Source organism: Ruditapes philippinarum, unplaced genomic scaffold (assembly GCF_026571515.1).
Source record: "Ruditapes philippinarum isolate M1 unplaced genomic scaffold, ASM2657151v2 ctg6445_1_1_1_1, whole genome shotgun sequence".
NCBI classification, from domain to species: domain Eukaryota; kingdom Metazoa; phylum Mollusca; class Bivalvia; order Venerida; family Veneridae; genus Ruditapes; species Ruditapes philippinarum.
Window position 1 is genome coordinate 78,715 of NW_026855196.1, and position 18,844 is coordinate 97,558.

Below are 18,844 nucleotides of genomic sequence, written 5' to 3' on the forward strand. Positions count from 1 at the left end.
ACCAGAGGGAAATCACAACGCTTGCAAATCTAAATAATCAGACGCATAACAGGTCATATACCACTAAATTTTAAACACGTTTAAAACCTATTATACTTCGTACGATGCCGTTTACATGAAACAAAAATGTAGGCTCTATCTTAAACTACCTAATATATCTAGTCACGTAGGAATTTAAAAATAAACAGGACGTGTGCTCTATTAATGCAGCATTGTGAAAACCTGTCGCCGAAATGTGATACAATGATTTTGTGTAAACTGAATAGAAACAAAGGTAATAGCACTCACAAATGTTAAAACGTCATAGTTTTATCATTAGTGTGTGAGAGATCTTTAACTTTCTCTTATCTGTCATGAACATTGAAATTAAAGACAATGAATATAATTGCATGACTGAAAATGAAAATAGAATATTTTTACATATTCATATATGTTTCATCCATATTTTAAAGACATATTGCATGGAACTATCAGCTATAAGTGTTAATAATTTGTATCAAAGTATCATGAACGCGTCAGAATTTTGTTTTGTTTGTTTGTTTCATTTTACGCCTTTTCCCAACAGTATTTCAGTCATATAGGCGGGTAGTTTCCTAACCATCGTTCCTGGAGAGTTACACCAGTACTAGACTACCTTCCTCCGCGCTAAACTACCAAAGCATCTCCCGGGGATCGAACCCACGCCAGAGAGGTAACTGGATTAGAAGTCATCGACTCTAACCCCTCGACCACGGAGGCGGTTAAAACGTCAGAAAAGGCAGCGTAATGCTAGTCGGGTAGGAGAATTCGGAAAATGTTTTAGATCACCATCACATTTGTTTGTCGGTTCCTTCTTTGTATTTGTATTAGTACCTCCCTTTTTGTTGTTGTTGTTGTTGTTGTTGTGACGGGGGTGTTGATTTCCTTCTTCTATTTCTATATTTATCACTTGTATCAGTATCAAGAGTAAAATAGAAAATGTAATAGTATTTAAAATTCCATTATATTATTTATAGTACATTTCATTGATTTCGTGAAGATGTTTAAAACAGATAAACTACAAATATAGCATTGTTGTAATTACGTTTAATGAATTAATGCACGCGGTGAAATTGATATTTGTCCTTTAACGGGAACATAAAATGACACCCCCTTTCGTCTGGTAGCATTTAGTTTATCAGATGTCATAGAAAGGTGAAAAGGAATATTACGAAACCAGTTTAATGTTACATTTCTCATTATTTCTCTCAGGAAATACTGGTTCAGACTGATATGAACAAGAACACTTCAAATGAATCAAAGATGCGGCATTTTTTTTTTATGGATAACACACTCCTCTCACATTTTCTTAATTGACCTGTAACCTAATTGAACACGGATGATCACGCTCACAAAATGAATAAAACTTAACCCCATGTTCATGGGCAACATTCAAAACAAGTAAAAAGGCTTAAACGTTTCTCATTAAATAATTAAAACACGACTTGTTTTCATTGACCGATACAAACATACCCTTTGCTCATTGACTAAACCAAGACCCTTTGTTCAATGACAACATGTTGAGGGTTATTCAAACAGTTCTGTCACTGGGTTCAGATTTTGCTACGTACTATATATGAGCCGCGTCATGACAAAACCAACATAATGGGTTTGCGACCAGCATGGATCCAGACCAGCCTGCGCATCCGCGCAGTCTGATCTGTATCTATGCTGTTCGCTTTTAAACCTTTTAACAAGTAGAGAAATTGATAGCGAACAGCATGGATCCTTATCAGACTGCGCGGATGCGTAGGCTGGTCTGGATCCATGCTGGTCGCAAACGCACTATGTTGGTTTTGTCATGACGCGGCTCATATCACATCTCTTTCAAATGCGAAAGACAAAATTGATCTAAAAATATAAATTATGAGCCATAATATAAAACATTTTGAAATGCGACGATACTCAACACATAGTGACCAACATATTTTAATATTCATTCATTACATTAATATGCCACACGATAAAATTACATACATCTTATTCTTTATAACAGTAACTTTTCACTATCTCAACTTTTATCATGAAGGTGGAGAAAATATTTGTTTTACTAGTAATTAAAACATATTTAGACCGCCTCCGTGGTCGAGGGGTTAGAATCGATGACTTCTAATCCAGTAACCTCTCTGGCGTGGGTTCGATCCCCGGGAGATGCTTTGGTAATTTAGCAAGGAGGAAGGTAGTCTAGTACTGGTGTAACTCTCCGGGAACAATGGTTAGGAAACTACCCGCCTATATGACTAAAATACTGTTGGGAAAAGGTGTAAAATGAAACAAAACAACAAAAAAAAACATATTCAAGATGCCCACACATCGCGTAACATGACGTTTGTCAAAAGTAAGGAGAGAAACAACGTTTAAAAGATGAAAAAATAAAAACTCATTATAATCGAAAGAGATTTATTTTCTATGAATTCGCTGATAAAGAGACAAAAAGAGAAAATGACTGAAAAGGGTGGCAAGCTCATTTTAATGAGATATTTTTAATATTATTCACTTTTTTTTATTTGCGTGACAAGAAAACACAAATCGTATGAAAACAAAGCAATATGGAAGATTAATGTTTTGTCTAATTCAACCCCACTTAATTTTGGTACATTCTTTTGGGGGAGGTATATCACGGCAACCTCTGAACTGACGTGGATTCATATTGTATATGTATTCTTTGATTAAAAATGACTTGTGTTGTCTAGTTTCAAGATTGTTCTATGAAAATGTCATAGAATAACATGCTGCGTTACAATACGTTTTTCAAACATGGAACCGAGTCGAAATAAATACGAAACTTAGAAAAACCTATAAGATATGATATAATTTTATGCAATCTAAGTGAATGTCAGTTTACCGAAAAGTACTATAAAGTCATATTTGCAAACAGATGTGAATGACATTATAGAATCAATGTTCTCTATCAAATCTAATCAGACAATGTAAATGAATGTACTGCACAAATATAATTTAAACAGAAGATAACCCTTTGATGCACAAGATTGAAAAAAAATAGTGTTGCAGACTCGTTCCGACTTAACCTGTTCGTGAATGGAAGTGATAAGTGCGAGCTACCGTCCACGCTCCTAAGCACCAGTTATGTTATGCATTAACCGGTTCTTAGAGGTCATTCCAGAAATTTAAGCGTTGAAAATTGAGTATGGCCACAAGCAGGTGCTAGAGGGCGTGAGGGATGTTGCACCTACTCATCATTCCTCTTGTATAGACTCAATCAAAACCGAGTCTACAATTTTCATGTAATTTTCTTGCGATTAATGCTTCCGAGGATTACACTTTATCCAGGTTTTATTCAACATTTGACCATTACAAAGCCAAAAAAAGGAAAGAAGAAGCTGAACTAAATGATTGTTACGAACCAAGGCGTCCTTTCTGATTCCCAGTGAATATGTGTCTTTTCTTGTAGAATTATAGCTGAATCTACAGCACGGAACGTACCTTTTATTATTTTGAATATCCATCTACATAAGTTTTCGAGGTAAAAGGTGACAAAAAATAATGAGAAAATGTCAAACTTTGAAATTTTTATTTTTAGTCACGATATCTTACACAATGAAGGAAGAGCATAAATTAATCGTAGAAAAAAAAGATATTTTTGCGATCTGTTATATATAGATATGAAATATCAAATCAAATAGCTCATACATATACAATTTCTTCGTGATTTGTTGTCACGAATGATATATACAATCATAATACTTATTTATCGTTCTACAGACCTTTTATAATGAACCAATTCCCTTTAACATTTATTTCGCTTAGTTCTCAACTAAACATTGAATGAAAAATGTTTTTTATGTTTTAGGTTAATAGTCTTACGTCTTATAAAGTCTGTCCATATTTGTATTAGTTTAGTTATGTGTCACGCGTGCCAAAACTAAACGTAATATTTAATCCCTTTTTTCATTTCCTTGTAACATAAACTGAACCAGACTGGAGGAACATTATTCACACTTTAAACTTACTTCAAGATTTCCGTCGTTTATCTTATTATGCCATTTCCGTAATTATCCATTTACTTGCGTAAATATTTGTAGGAGTCTCATGATTACCATGTAAACAAAGAACTATAATCACTATCATGGCGCTTCCTTACAGTGGTCAAACAACGGTCAAATAATTGTAGCAAGGTCGAATTATCTTTTTTTTACATGGGAAGGATTTAAATGACGCAGGAGGATTATATCCATTTTTAAGCCCGACTGTTCGAAGAAAATGGAGATTTATTGTACTCACTAAGGCGTCGGTGTCGATGTCACATTCGGTTTTTTTGGTGCAAGTTGGTATCTCTAACACTACTGAAAGGAAATGGGTTAAAACTTCACACACTTATTTGAGAGCATAGTAGAAGGACACTGTTCAAGGCCCATAACTCTAACATGAAACTTGACATAATTATAGTCCTTTTTGAAATATCTATATTATCCAGGCTCTTGTTTTACTATTAAGCAGTGAGAATTGTCGAGCACGCTGTGCTACCGACAGCGGTTGTTCACAGAAGGCACTTGGGTTATATCCATTAAATATAATTTTCTTTTGAATACCGGTATTTTGCTATTTTGTATATATAGTTTATTAAACGTGTAATTAGTTTTATCTGTAATGTAAAATAACGATCATTCGGGGGTATTTATTATCATCCTTTGAATATCTACATAGACACATGGAATATGAAAAACATAACAATGAAGGGCGGCGTTCAATGAACGCAACACCCACGCGACCCAGCAACAAGCACTAGCGACAAGGAGCCCAGGAGGAATATGTTTATTGTGTGACATTATGAATATCTTTTATTAGAATTCTGGACACATTTGATATAATCTCGCTCTAGTACTAGTATAAGTCAATCTCAATGATGTACTGGTAATTAAAAAAAAATCCATATGAACATTTCGAGAGAGCAATATCATAAAAAGCACAATGCTTTGAAAATTGCATACCGGTATTTGGTTGGATATTGAGTCTGTTCATCAAAGATGATGGAAACAGCAAAATCTTTCACGTCCTAAAAAAAAGAAAAAATTGAAAAAAATTGCAAGCTCGACTGTTACCGTCTTCGCCCACTAGCACAAAGTCATAGTGGTAATGCAAAACAACAAGCATCACCACACATTTTTGACTTCCAGACCTTCCGAAAATGGTGGATTTTACTCAGGTCTGTACAAATATTTTGACTGAATGAGCTATTTTTTTAATGCGTTTATTTAAGGTCGCCGCCGGAAAGCCCATATGGGCGACCGTACACTCAAGTCAAGCCATCATAGAGCGTCCCGCTGAGATTTTTTTTCCAGCTTTTATTGGTGGGGGAAGACCCACGTGCCCCTCCGGGCCTTATTTCTGGCACGAGCGGGCACCTGGGTAGAACCACCGACCTTCCGTAAGCCAGCTGGATGGCTTCCTCACATGAAAGATTTCGACCCGAGTGAGGATCGAACCTACAGCGGTGAGGGACCTGTGATCTCAAGTCAGCAACCTTAATTACTCGGCCACGGAGGTCCCAAATGAATGAGCTATCAATGTACGTCCAATTTATATGGCGGCCATTTTAAAAATGGCGGCCATCTTGAATGAGCAGACATTGAAATTTACATATTTCCCGCCCGACTGTCACAAGTTGCAGATAAGACTCGGTGTTATGTATTTTATTTTCATATTCATAACTAAGGAAAGTCCTGCTTGTGTGACTGGGTTGTGTAGGTAGGCTCCGCATTGTTGCACTGATTTTTTCACATAATGTACACATTTTACTTGTTGGTGAAACCGTATCTATCGCTAGAAAATGAACAGTTGCAATTTTTTATGTCAGCCAAGATTAGCTTAATCAAACCGAGCCTGCAACATTTTAAGTTTTGCCGTTTTGGACGTAATGTTTTTCTCTCAATTTTATTGCTGTAAAAATGGACATATTAAGATATTGTTTCAATATCAAAAATGGTGTAATTCAATCATCTGTACTTTTACTACTTATTCTTATTAATTGTCGCGATTTATTTTTAGAAAAGAGATCAAAATAATGGTGTCACCGGAGACATTTTAGTTATGAAATAAAAATAACATACAAGAGGTCAAATTGAATTATTTTGAGCCATCCTGTACCCAAGAGGAATTGCATATGACAAAATTAGAAAATGTAGAGAAAATGATTTATGTCACAACTATACCTGTGATTAAATGAAAATCCATAATTACTTCACAAACAGCATTGTAATAACAATCACAGTATTGTATGTACAAGTAGTACATTTTTGTAGATACTTTTGCTAAATCGTCAGCAAAGCATAAGATCACTATCGAGAAAGGAGAAAAGTTTTTGAAGTGTACATGTTTGTTCCATTTCTAGACTCTGAATTGTTTGAGAATATACGAAATGTTCTTCAGTTAATATATCATTTATGTAAATTCGTTATTGTCTTTTATGACTTTAAGACAAGTAAACAGAAAAAAAATACTTACCATTATAATTAAGGTAAATATTTTGAGGAACGTTATTAAGCTATTACTATTTATATAAATATGAAATTAGACTCACAAGAAGTAGAAAATGCGCCTGTCCCAAACTATGATCTCAGTTTCATTTTGTAATTACTGTGATTTATCCAGACGAAAAAACAAATTCTTTTCATACAGCTGAAATTTAGAGCAATGTTGGAGTGTCGGTTTGATCGAGCCTGTTCATGGACAGAACTGGAAAATGCAAGTTACCGTCTATACGCCCCCTAGCACCGGCTTTAACAGACTTCAACATTTAAACACGAAAATGGTGTAATTTTGAATTCAGAAACATCCACAGATGTGTACATACGGCGGTCGCCATGGAATATTCAATGTGACACGTTAGTGCCATTCCATGAAAAGCGGCGTATATCATGACGTGACAAATACGTCATCATAAACCGTTGTTAATGGAATCATGTACGACGACCACGCTCGGAAGTTTAATATACGTCATCAAACATAGTTAGAATTTTTTAAAACTCCCACAAAATTATGACTAACAGTGTGGCTCTATGCGTAGTTGATTAATAATGAATTAAAGTTTTTTTAGCATAAGTTGCACGAAATCCTTCAATTGTTTTATTATAGTCAGCTTTATATTGATTTCATCATCCAAAAATATCGCTTAGTAAAAATAATTTACGTGCAAATGGAACCGAACTATCGCACTGATTTGATCAACATTAACGTTAGGCGTTTAAACCGATGAAATTCTCCTGGTACATGATGTAATATGTCATGCTAGAATATTAAGAATATTGAAATGACAAAACAATTAATGTAATGGGAACATTTGATAAATCTGCAAAGGAGAATACTATGGAAATGAACTACTTGTTAACAGATTTAGAACTGATTGATTGATAATGAAATGCTCTATTCTATTTACTATTTACTACTAGAAGTGTGTAATTGTAATCTTTGATTTGTGAGTACCTTTAATTTTTGTTTTTGTTCACGCAGTTAATGATTTTGTGAATTTTCTGTCTGAAAAAACGTGAAAAAAACACAAACAAAATAACAAGCTTTTAGCTGTATAAATCTAGAATGTATATTTAAAATTTACTTGCTGTAAATAAAACGTATTGAATTTCATACTATGCAATGTTTATTAGTATAATTTGATAGAACTAATGAAAACAAACAGATACATTGCATATTCATTTTTTGTCGAGACTTAATCAATTCTGAATTATTAAGAAAATTAGTATAAGTATAGGATACTGATTGAATTAAACATATTTTATTGCCAAAAATAAGGCATATACATACATGTTAACAGTTACAATACAATGACATGACATATTTGGCATAAGGGTTGACCCACAAGTTCTCTCAACATTAGCAACGGGTCTTCCCTGGTAATAACATATTTTACAAGAATAACTATCAGTTAGATAGAAGTAGCAAAACTCACATTTACATGTATATAGTACTTTAAAAAATGATTTTACGTATGAAAGAACAATAAAAATGATTGGGTGTACATGTTCCCTAGCTTGAATAGTATTTAACGATTTTAACTGATTTTTTTTTATAATTTACGTTACAATAACTTACAAAACATGTACATTTACCATATATAACAAAAACAAACAGAATGCAAATAGATTTTTAGAAAATGATAATGTACTAGAAAGCAAATATTTTGAAAAAAAGTAATAGCTATGCTTATTATGGCAAAACAACAATTTCTACAGTGGCTGACCTTTGAAATTCTGATACCTATTGATAAATATACAATATAAACAAGTGATTGAACTCCGTTTACAGTTTTGCAGTCTCAAAGCCATGTGTTGGACGTGTGTGAGAGGCGAAATACCGTGATTTAATGTGTCAATGTCCAGAAAAAGAGACATTTTTTAAATGACCAGGTGTTCAGTTTACCGTTAACTTGTTTACTTGTATTTGAACTATAAAGTAGTTTACTCACATTTATGTTTGTTTCGTTGGTTGATCTTTTTTTCACGATAGAAAAAACTAATATTACATTTTTATGAATACAAAAGTACTCCTTATTGAAGCCAAGTTTTTTTCTCAGGGTAGGAACTGTTTGACAAAAGATTAAATTTCTCCTGATATGTTGTCATCAATGACCAATTTCAGTTAACAGCATATTCAACAACGGCAATATACTTCTCTTGACGCCTGCTGGCGGTAACAGATTTTACCAATACAACAAGTGCATACCAAGTAAGTCGGTACGTCCAGCCTGCACTGTTCGCGCTATTCAGTCACTACATATTTTGAAATGTTCTCTAAAAATGATGGATTTTGCTACTTTCTTGACAAATTATTTCATATTTATTTTATGTTTTTCAGTGGATTACTGATTTAACCGTGAAAATTATATTTGATAATTTCACTGTGAATATTATCGAAATATAATTTCATACTTTTCAATAATGAGACTACTTTTTAAAGATTTTCCCATGCGGTACCTTATTTTATTATTGTTGACAATTCTGACATTGTCAGGGCTGTTTAGAGGAAAGCAAAACTGAAATTGATAAATAACTTGTATTTCAAAAGTAATAAAAAGAAGAAGACTTACTTCAATTCATTCGAATTACCATCACCAAATATCGTCTATAAATTTTTGTTTCATTTTTACAGTCTGAAAAATACAATTCCTTCCACATGCAAACTGCTCTGACATTTACCGCCTCCGTGGTCGAGGGGTTAGAGTCGATGACTTCTAATCCAGTTACCTCTTTGGCGTGGGTTCGATCCCCGGGAGATGCTTTGGTAGTTTAGCGAGGAGGAAGGTAGTCTAGTACTGGTGTAACTCTCCAGGAACGATAGTTAGGAAACTACCCGCCTATATGACTGAAATACTGTTGGAAAAAGGCGTAAAAAATGAAACAAACAAACAAAAAAAAGCTCTGACATTTTGGCATATTTAAGTATCCTACGGAGCAATAACTGCCTAATAACTTTAAAAGCAATGACATACATCAGCCCGAAGAATAAGTAAACAACCCAGCGTTCGTAAGGCAGCCTTTCAAGAATTCCATGTTTTCCAATTTCCTAGTCGCGTTTTGAACGTATACACATCTGTCAACACTTATTTATTGTCTGTAACAATCCTCAAATAAGTTTCTTTCTTCTTAAAATATGTTTGACTGGCAAATCCGAATGACATCCCTCTGAATCAAACACAATTATTTTCCTCCCGTGAAATACACAACACTTAAAAATGGCGGCCTCTTACATTTCACAGAGTCAGGTCTAATATAAATTCGCCGTAAGAAACAAACATATGAATGGATGATTTGACTTTTTAAAGAAAACGATCATTCATATTATTTGAATAAAATGAATAATATCATCGCCATTTAACGTTGATTGTCGAACTTATTTTTTCAGCCCAAGACTTCTTGTATTTTATGAGAAATTCGACTAATAGAGGCTACCAGTGGGGAAAACAGATTTTAATATTAAACTCAATATCAAGGGAATTTCGTTTTAACTTGTTTAAGCATAGAATAAAAAAATGTTTGTTTGTTGTGTAAGATGCAATTTTATTTCATCTCGTAAACTTTAAAAACAGTATTCTTACTCGTGACTACGCCACTCGTTTGAATACTGTTTTTAAACCTTATTCGATGAAATAGAATTTCATCTTTCACACAAACAAACAAATATCCTCTATTTATTGCTACTTTTTAGGCAGTAAGCATCTAACATTTCTCTATAACCATTACTTAAACAAGGCAAAATTCATGTTTTTCCTTTCTAAAGAAGCAAATATTTATTTATTTGTTTATTTATCTATTTATTTGATTTTGTGGCATAATGTGCCTTTAGCATTATATCATTTTTTGTGTTGTACGCAATAAATGTTACACTTACATGTACTTTTGAAATTAATCATTACAGACAGATCAGCAGGTTCCAAATGGTATGATGTGGGCTCGTTCATTCTATAAATCAAATCTGATAAATCAAATTAATCAATTATGTAAGTACTTCAGGGAATAGAATGGCTCAAAATAAATCACTTTGAAGTCCAAGTGTCTATAATTATATCATCAGGTTTTGTGTCTCAAGCAGGCGTTGCTTTATATATTGTTCCAGATACAGCACTACGTAGTTAATTATTATGACAAAACGTTTGATAAAATCAGATATCTATAATTACTTTTTACGTAATAGCTTATACAAATGTCAAAGTCATTAGGATATAGATGCGTATATATTTCAATATAATGTGTTGAAGTTTACATCGAGTCAAAATTCATAAGAAAATACTTATAATCAGCTGGACATCCAGCTAATCAACAAATTGTCGGTCGTTCCACTCAGGTGCCCTCTAGTTCCTTACATAATACACGATGGAGATACCTTTAGCATTCTTTCACCAGTAAGGCTGATAACTCACCATTTGACCTTAACAGTGTAGATATGATATAATAGACAACAAAGCACAAAACAAAGAATTCATATTTAACGATATAAGTTAAGATACTGGTACAATATATATGTTTCATGTGTCAATACACATTCTTCATGTGATAAAAAGTATAAGAAGAGAATTTAATACTTGCCACCATTGACCTTTTCACGCATGTTTTCATTGACTTTTCATTACCATTGATGTCTTTTACATGTATTTGTTTTAAAATGAATTCTTAACCTTTAATGCCTATTTTAAACTTAAGTAAAATAGAGAAAATAAAGTTATGACCATGTTTCGTAAATAAAACATGTTTTAATTTATATAACATCTCTCATAAATATTTATATTACAACGAAAGAAAATTGAATTTGTGTGGGGGATATATTGTATACAAGTATGATGCTATCATTTCTGATTGTTTTATAAATGTTATTGTACGACAATAATGTAAAATTGTGCTTATTTATCAAGTTATTGTACAACATATTGTAGCCCGAGGGATTGTTTGTTAATTTAATATCGATCAATTTTAAAGGAACGCTAATGATGTTTACGTGAAGTAAGTAGCTGTGACAGATCATTTATTAATACATACATGTATGTCTAACAATGAATGTTGAGTAACCACATTTTGTTTATTGGAAATAAGATAGAGAAAATAGAGAAAAACAGAATCCCTAAAGAAAGTCCGTCTCGGCATAATGGAAAATGTTGCAGGCTCTGTTTAATTCAGCATGCTTATGAACGGTAGTGGTAATTTGAAAGCTATCTTCCACGCCTCCTAGAATCGGCTCAAGAAGAATTTAACAATTGACAGGAACTGGTAATTGGAATAAGAATTTGAAACATTTTTATCATGAAACGTCATGATAATACTGAACAAACAAGATACCCAAAATAAAAGAAAAAACTCTGATATAAAATACTTGTACATTTAGATAAGCATATACCAAATTCACTTAATACACAATATCATACTAGCATTTTTCAGTTTTTAGAATATTAAGATAAACGTTAACATAGAGGAAATGTAGATGTTACGTATTTTTTATTGTAGAATTCAATTTTAATCACATGCTGTTGACATTTTAAGCACATCTGATTTATATTAATTTATATTAAGACTTGTCCGTCTTTAAAATTTGACCAATCATGTCACCATTTTAGCGGAAAACTCAAAATAAGCACTAATTGAAAAGCGAACAATACAGAAAATAACCACACGTGCTCTGGTCACATAGGTACATGTATATAAAGTCACCGACAGAAGGCTAAAGGTCAAAAAGGATGACTATTACCTTCCTTTAACACCAGGACAGTTGACAAGTTATATAAATATTTCATGATACTTTTATCTTATAGCAATGTTTAAATGTTAATATCTGTATATTTAGGTATTGGAAATTTATTCTGAGACAAACCAATAGCTTTGTGTGTGGCGACAGCTAAGGTATAAATGCAGATGAAATAAGGCAATATACCATTGCATTTTATGGATAAAGGAACGTTAGGAAGGAGTCACTAACAAGGTAAAAGAACTTTAAATATTACCTTCTTTAATACATTTTAAAATATTTTCTTTACTGCGTAAATTGTAAAATATTCGACATTTATATCATTTACTACCATTATCAATAACTAAAATCAAATGTTTGGATAAAAAATACTATAACTTAAATATAATCATTTAGCCGAGGTTAAAAAAACATATTTGAAAAAAGATATGGATTAAGATATGCAAGCTCAAAAAAGAAAAAAAATCAAGGCAATTAAGTACCAATATTCGGACACAGGCTTACAATTGGCCACTAGAGAAATACTCCTCATAGAAAGGTATGAAATTAGACATGTTTTACAATTCTACCAGTTACATGTATTACCATAAACTAGTGTTGGTTATCACAAATAAATGATGATAAGTCATCGGAGAGAAAACAAAATAATATACATAAATGATTCTCACAAAACAATAAAAACATATTTGGGATTCAATATTTAATTACAAATAAAATGACTTGTTGTAATTTTTGGATCACTACTGTAACAACTTTTTGTTCTGTTTTGATATATCAATGTAATAATAAAAACAACTTTCTTTTTTATCTTAGTCTAAACAATAACCACTTTACATCCCATCGGTAAAAAAACTCATTGAACAACTTCAAAATGTTGTTACTATGGTTATGGCCCCCAACAATCAAGCAAATTCTTAACACGTAAGCCGGATCGATTATTTATAATCCTTTTCATCTTTTGATTACAACAATATTTTTAAAAAATATGTCGAAATTTTTACTGAGTGATATTTAAAGATTGTGTTGTGAGTAAGACAAAGAATTCATATAATGAAATAAAGATAATGAATTTTTTTGCGTAGATTGTATTTTTTTATGGCCCCATCTTGGTAACCACGTTTATTTACACCATAATAGGTATGAGGGGGTCGGGGTCATCCTCCATTATACCTTACATTGTTAATATACAATATACATGTTGCAAAATAATTATATTCATGTAAATATTGTCAAATACATCTACAGTATATATTTTGCATATAAATATAAACAACATACATAAATAAACCCATCTCTTTTCCAAAAATATTTTACCAATAAAATTACTATTTATTAATAAACAATTAAACAATCTGTTACGAGGTAAAGTTTTGTTTCACGTATTAAGTGTAGTTTAAACAATTAAGGGTCTTATAATTGCCCATATATTATTTTCATCATCTGTCAAATTTGTATTTCTATAGATATTCCATGCTAATTTTAAACTATTTTTAAAACCAGTACATGATAGTAAAACGTTTTTTCTCCTAGACAAATAAATATATCTTTTCAGTTCTAGAAACAATATGTTATATTTAAAGTCTTTGGTTTCTGTACCTAATATGAATGTTGAACAACATAAAACGTCATGAACATTATGTTAGTTTTCTCTAAAATATTGAAATAGGCTTTGAATTTTCTGACGTTCCCAAAATAAATGTAAAAGTGTTTCTTCACAGCATTTACAAAAGTACAACATTCTATTGTCAACAATTTTCATTTTAAACAAAAGTGAGTTTGTAGCTAAAGTTCTATGAATAATTCTTGTTCGGAACCACTGAATATATGAATCTTTAGAACATTTGAAATCATAACTATATATTAACTGCCAATTAATGTTTTTATCTTTAAAACATGTGTTTCACCTTTCTTGACTTGTAGGTATGTCTGAATTTTTAGCTATAATTTCATAGACATATTTCTTATTGTTTTTCATAGTTAAAATAGGTTTAACATAACAATTTATTATAGGATATTGAACATTAAGCAAATTGTTACAAATAAAAATATTTAACTTTTGCATGTACATTTCTATTGCCTGTTTTAAACTATGATACTGTAAAAAGTTCACAGGCTTACCTGTGACCTGTTCTAAATATATCAAATCTACAAAGTTACCCTGTTCATTTATAATATCTTTTACAAATCTGATTCCTTTATAATATAATGTCTGATAATGTACATTGTATTTTATATTTTTCAGATAGTGTGATAAAGGGAAATGTGTAACCATACTTCAAATGTTACAGACAGTGTAAATTGTGTAACAAGTCCGGCAGGAGCGACAATTGTATCACCGTTGTTGATGTCCTTAACTGGTGTTCTAGGAAATATATTAGCCCTCTTAAGTTTGTACAAGGCACGGACAGACGTACGAACAACAAAGTTTTATAGTTTTATTAAAGGTTTAGCCTGGACAGATCTCCTTGGAATAGTTATGACAACACCTTCTGTTCTTATTGCTTATGTAAGCCAACGTAAATGGATGGGAGGAGACGCTCACTGTCGTTTCCATGGCTTTACAATGGCGGCATTTGGACTTGCGACACCGCTGATAATCTGTGCCATGGCAATTGAACGGTTTCTAGCGTTACGATATGTATTTTTCTACTCTGGTCGTTGTCGCACGAGTACAGCACGTGTTTGTATTCTTATTCTTTGGTTTGGAACTATTTTGTACGGACTTTTACCTTTATTTGGTTTTGGAAATTATGAGAAACAATATCCTGGAACATGGTGCTACCTAGACTTCCATTCTCAAAAAATAACATCTAATATATATGGGTATATATATGCATGTACAAATTTGATATTGATACTTGCGATTATATTATGCAATGCATATGCTGTTGTAGCAATATTCAGAACGAGGCTAAGGCGTGCCAACGAACGGGTATATTCCTTAAATACATCTTTACAAGACCACGATGGACTTGTGAAAGCGAGAAACCAGCGGAAAAAGTCAAATGATGCCGAGATTCAGATGATTGTATTGTTATGTGCATTGACAGTCGTATTCACTATTTGCTGGGCACCATTAATGGTTTGTAAGCGACACACCAAAGGGTCTTTGTGTATGTCGATGTACGCATGTCTGGATTTTAAACTTTTGATTTTGCAAGGGACTGTCTCCAATAGAATTTACGTTTCTTTGCAATTATGTACTCTTTTAATATAAACTCGTTTTATACGATTTGGAAATATGTAAAGATAAATTTCTTTATATTCTCAAGTTTTTCCATTACAAACTTGGTATTCAACTTCTCAAATTTGCAACAGCTTTGAGAAAGTGCTATTTGTGACAGACGAAACCGTATATTAGTCTGATTGTACTCCGACATGATTTAATTATGTAACCACTCAGCACATTTGACAATCTGACACTTTTATTTCCAGTAATTCTGCCGTTTTCGAGACATATTTAAATCCATTTTAAATTGCAGTCGGTGAAATAAATGTTCTGTATTCTTTTTTTTGCACATTCATAATCGATCATTTCAAACATGTAGCATCAAATCATATTACACGTCTTAATTAATTCTTTCCCTTTTTTGCATAAAGAAAAAAATCAATGCATACCAAACTTCTAATTATCATTCAATTGTCCTTTTGCAGTTCAGATCAAGTTTGAATAATTTTTCAAATATATTTGTCTTTTTAGATAAGAATCATTGTTACCCAGGCAACGGGTGTAGAGAACAATTTATTAGATCTCACCGCTGTCCGACTAGCCAGCTTGAACCAGACGCTTGACCCATGGTTATATATCCTGTTAAGAAGATCAACTTTTATAAAGATTGCGAGAGGTTTTAAAAGAATTAGAATAAGATATTTAAAGGTAATAGAGGAGATTCATATGGAGCATATAGATGAAGAAGAAGGGAGAAAAGTCGAAAATGATTGTTCAATAATTAAAAGACAGTGTGTTTCGGCTTACAGTGGTGTTATAGGACAAAATGATCAGAACTTAAGATGTAAATCTCCGTCCCTTGCCATAGGAAATGATGTAGACTTTGATAATCAACCCATACTAGACTTATCAAAAACACAACCCAACACAGATTCTAACAGTGTTTGCCGGTTGGAGTTAGGCAAGGTTGATGCACCAAAAGAAGAACAATTGTTACCAAAGCATATCTACTATGACGATAGTCACGTGTCTAATAGCACCAATAATCCAAACGTAGAAAACAAAGTCATATGTTATGATAAAGGACGTAAACCTGTCGTTGACAACCCAAAATTTCCTGTTTCAAATCTTGACAATATAACTGTTACAGAATGGAATAATCAGTCTGGAAGCTCGGAAACTAAAGAAACTACTTTATCTAAAGAACTTGTTACAACGTCTTATTCGGATGTGACAAAGTTATCAGTCAGCTCAAAGAATACTCACGAAAGGTATGCACATAATATTTCTTGTCTATTTGTAATGTAAAGCCAGGAACACAAACACAATAATTTCGTCCAAACTTCTATTCTTTTTGTTTTATCACATATGCTTCAACTGATATTCAATCATTCTTGTAAAGTCTATCGATTCTTTTCACAAATTTGCAGGTAACAAACGAATATACATATATTTTCACAAGACCTGTAACGATAAATTTTTGTAAGACATTTAATTTTAATTGAACACATAAAGATTCAGAAAAACGATGTCAAAAAACATAGGAACGATAGATATACAGCTTATATTTGTATGCATACATAAGTTCTTTTCATTGCAGATTGAGGAAAACAAAATCAAGTGAAGAATAAAAAGGAGTGATGTTTTAATTATGGATTTGAAATAAAATTCGTCGTGACTGTATAGATAAACTTAATGCTACAGAAAGCACAACATTTCTATGCTTTGTATCATTTTTACGGCAATTTAGTTTAATTTGAAATGGTGAAAACACTTTCAAGTGTAACTGAGCATATTTACAGTATGATCTAAAATACTTGTTCCGGCAATGAAGACATGTAATGAAAGATAGCAGTTTTACAATAAGCGTACATCATAGTTTAACTTACATGTTGAAACAAAATAATTTCTTCCATTCCTTTGACAACACTTATTTAACTGGGTAGACCTTATTGTAGCTAAATTAATAAATAAAAACAAGAGCCCAAGCCCGACTTTTTTCTTATTTTTAAAACCAAACACATCAGAGAAAGGATATTATAGTAAAATGTACTCCTACGAAACATTTCTTTTAAAAGAAAAATTCAAATTTTTTAAATGTCATTCAAAAGTTAAGGTCTCCTTTGAAATAAATCATCATGCCAGTTTTGTCAAAAGTGCTATTTTGTCCAAGTATGAATCAAATCTACATATATAAATTAAAAATGTCTGTTTTCTCATATGTGTTCTTTTGTCCAAGTATGAGGTGAAAGGACCCATAAATAAATAACAAAGTTATGGCAATTTAAGTCAATTTCAGTAATTTGATTTTGACAGTTAAGGTCAATGATAGGTCAAGGTAATATCAGAATAATTCAACATGTCGGTTTGGAAATAAATATGTTTTCTTTTGTCCAAGTATAAATTAAACCCAAAAATTGGTAACAAGGTTGTTGCCAATTGAAGCAAAATTCACTAATTGCAGTGTCCAAGTCAAATTAAGATAAAATTCAATGAAAATTTTAATGCCTTATCCTAAGGTTTGTGCATGTTGTTGTGAAGTATAAAAACAATATCATAATTTACAAAGTTACAGCCATTTATAGCAAAGACTGTCAAGTTGAAAATTATTGATAAGTAAAGGCCATAAACAATTTGGTCCTCTTGCAAGTTTTGTCCAAATGATTGCTGTGTCCAAGTGTTAAGGCAATCAATTCATAAATAAAGTTATAGCCAGTTATAGCAAATCAAGCAAAAATCAAACATTTGACTTTGAGTCAAGGTCAAGTTTAGTTGGGTCTTCTTGACAGTTTTGTCCAAATGATGATTGTGTCCAAGTATGAAGACAATCAATTAAGAAATGAAAAAAATGGTCAACGTTACCGTTTCTGGACTGCATCGACAACTGGAACAACTGATAGCTCAAAATATTTTTCTTCGATAAAAGTCCAGCTAAAACAAACAAGTATATTCTAAGTAGTTTTGTTGACATCCTCCTTGGCTTTTAGCATAAATCAGAAAAGATGGCTTGGAACTAATAAAAGTGTAATTTGATTTGATTTATGCCATTGTTTTAAAACTTCACCAACAATTTCCATTAAGATGATGAATCTTGATGTAATTTTAATGGGTGTTTAAAAGAAGATTTCTTTGTCATCATAATGCGTTTCTGTGAATGCTCTTGCAATTTGATTCTAACTAATAATAGTGTCATGATAAAATGGTGAAACATTTTATATTTAAATATGATATTAACTCTGTTACTGTTTGTTTAATAGCTGTATTGTTGTTTGATAATTATTTTCCCGTGCAATACGATTTGATTTAGAAATTGTAATGTGTACGAACTGAAAGGAGTTGTACTGAAAATACACAAGTTCATCATTGTTTTCTAATTGTAGAAATATGTCGACTTGCTCGTCTGTAATGTTTCTAAACCATTTAACGTAATTTTATTGCATGAACACGGTAGTAGAT

At 32.1% G+C, this 18,844-nt stretch overlaps 1 protein-coding gene across 1 annotated transcript; it reads left to right on the forward strand.

Moving 5' to 3' along the window:
• Positions 1–14,479: 14,479 nt before the first annotated feature.
• Positions 14,480–17,019, forward strand: LOC132742405 (prostaglandin E2 receptor EP4 subtype-like). Its single transcript, XM_060730821.1, has 3 exons — positions 14,480–15,301; positions 15,920–16,659; positions 16,989–17,019. Exons 1-3 carry the CDS (start codon positions 14,480–14,482, stop codon positions 17,017–17,019), a joined length of 1,593 nt encoding a protein of 530 aa, XP_060586804.1.
• The last annotated feature ends 1,825 nt before the right edge of the window (positions 17,020–18,844 follow it).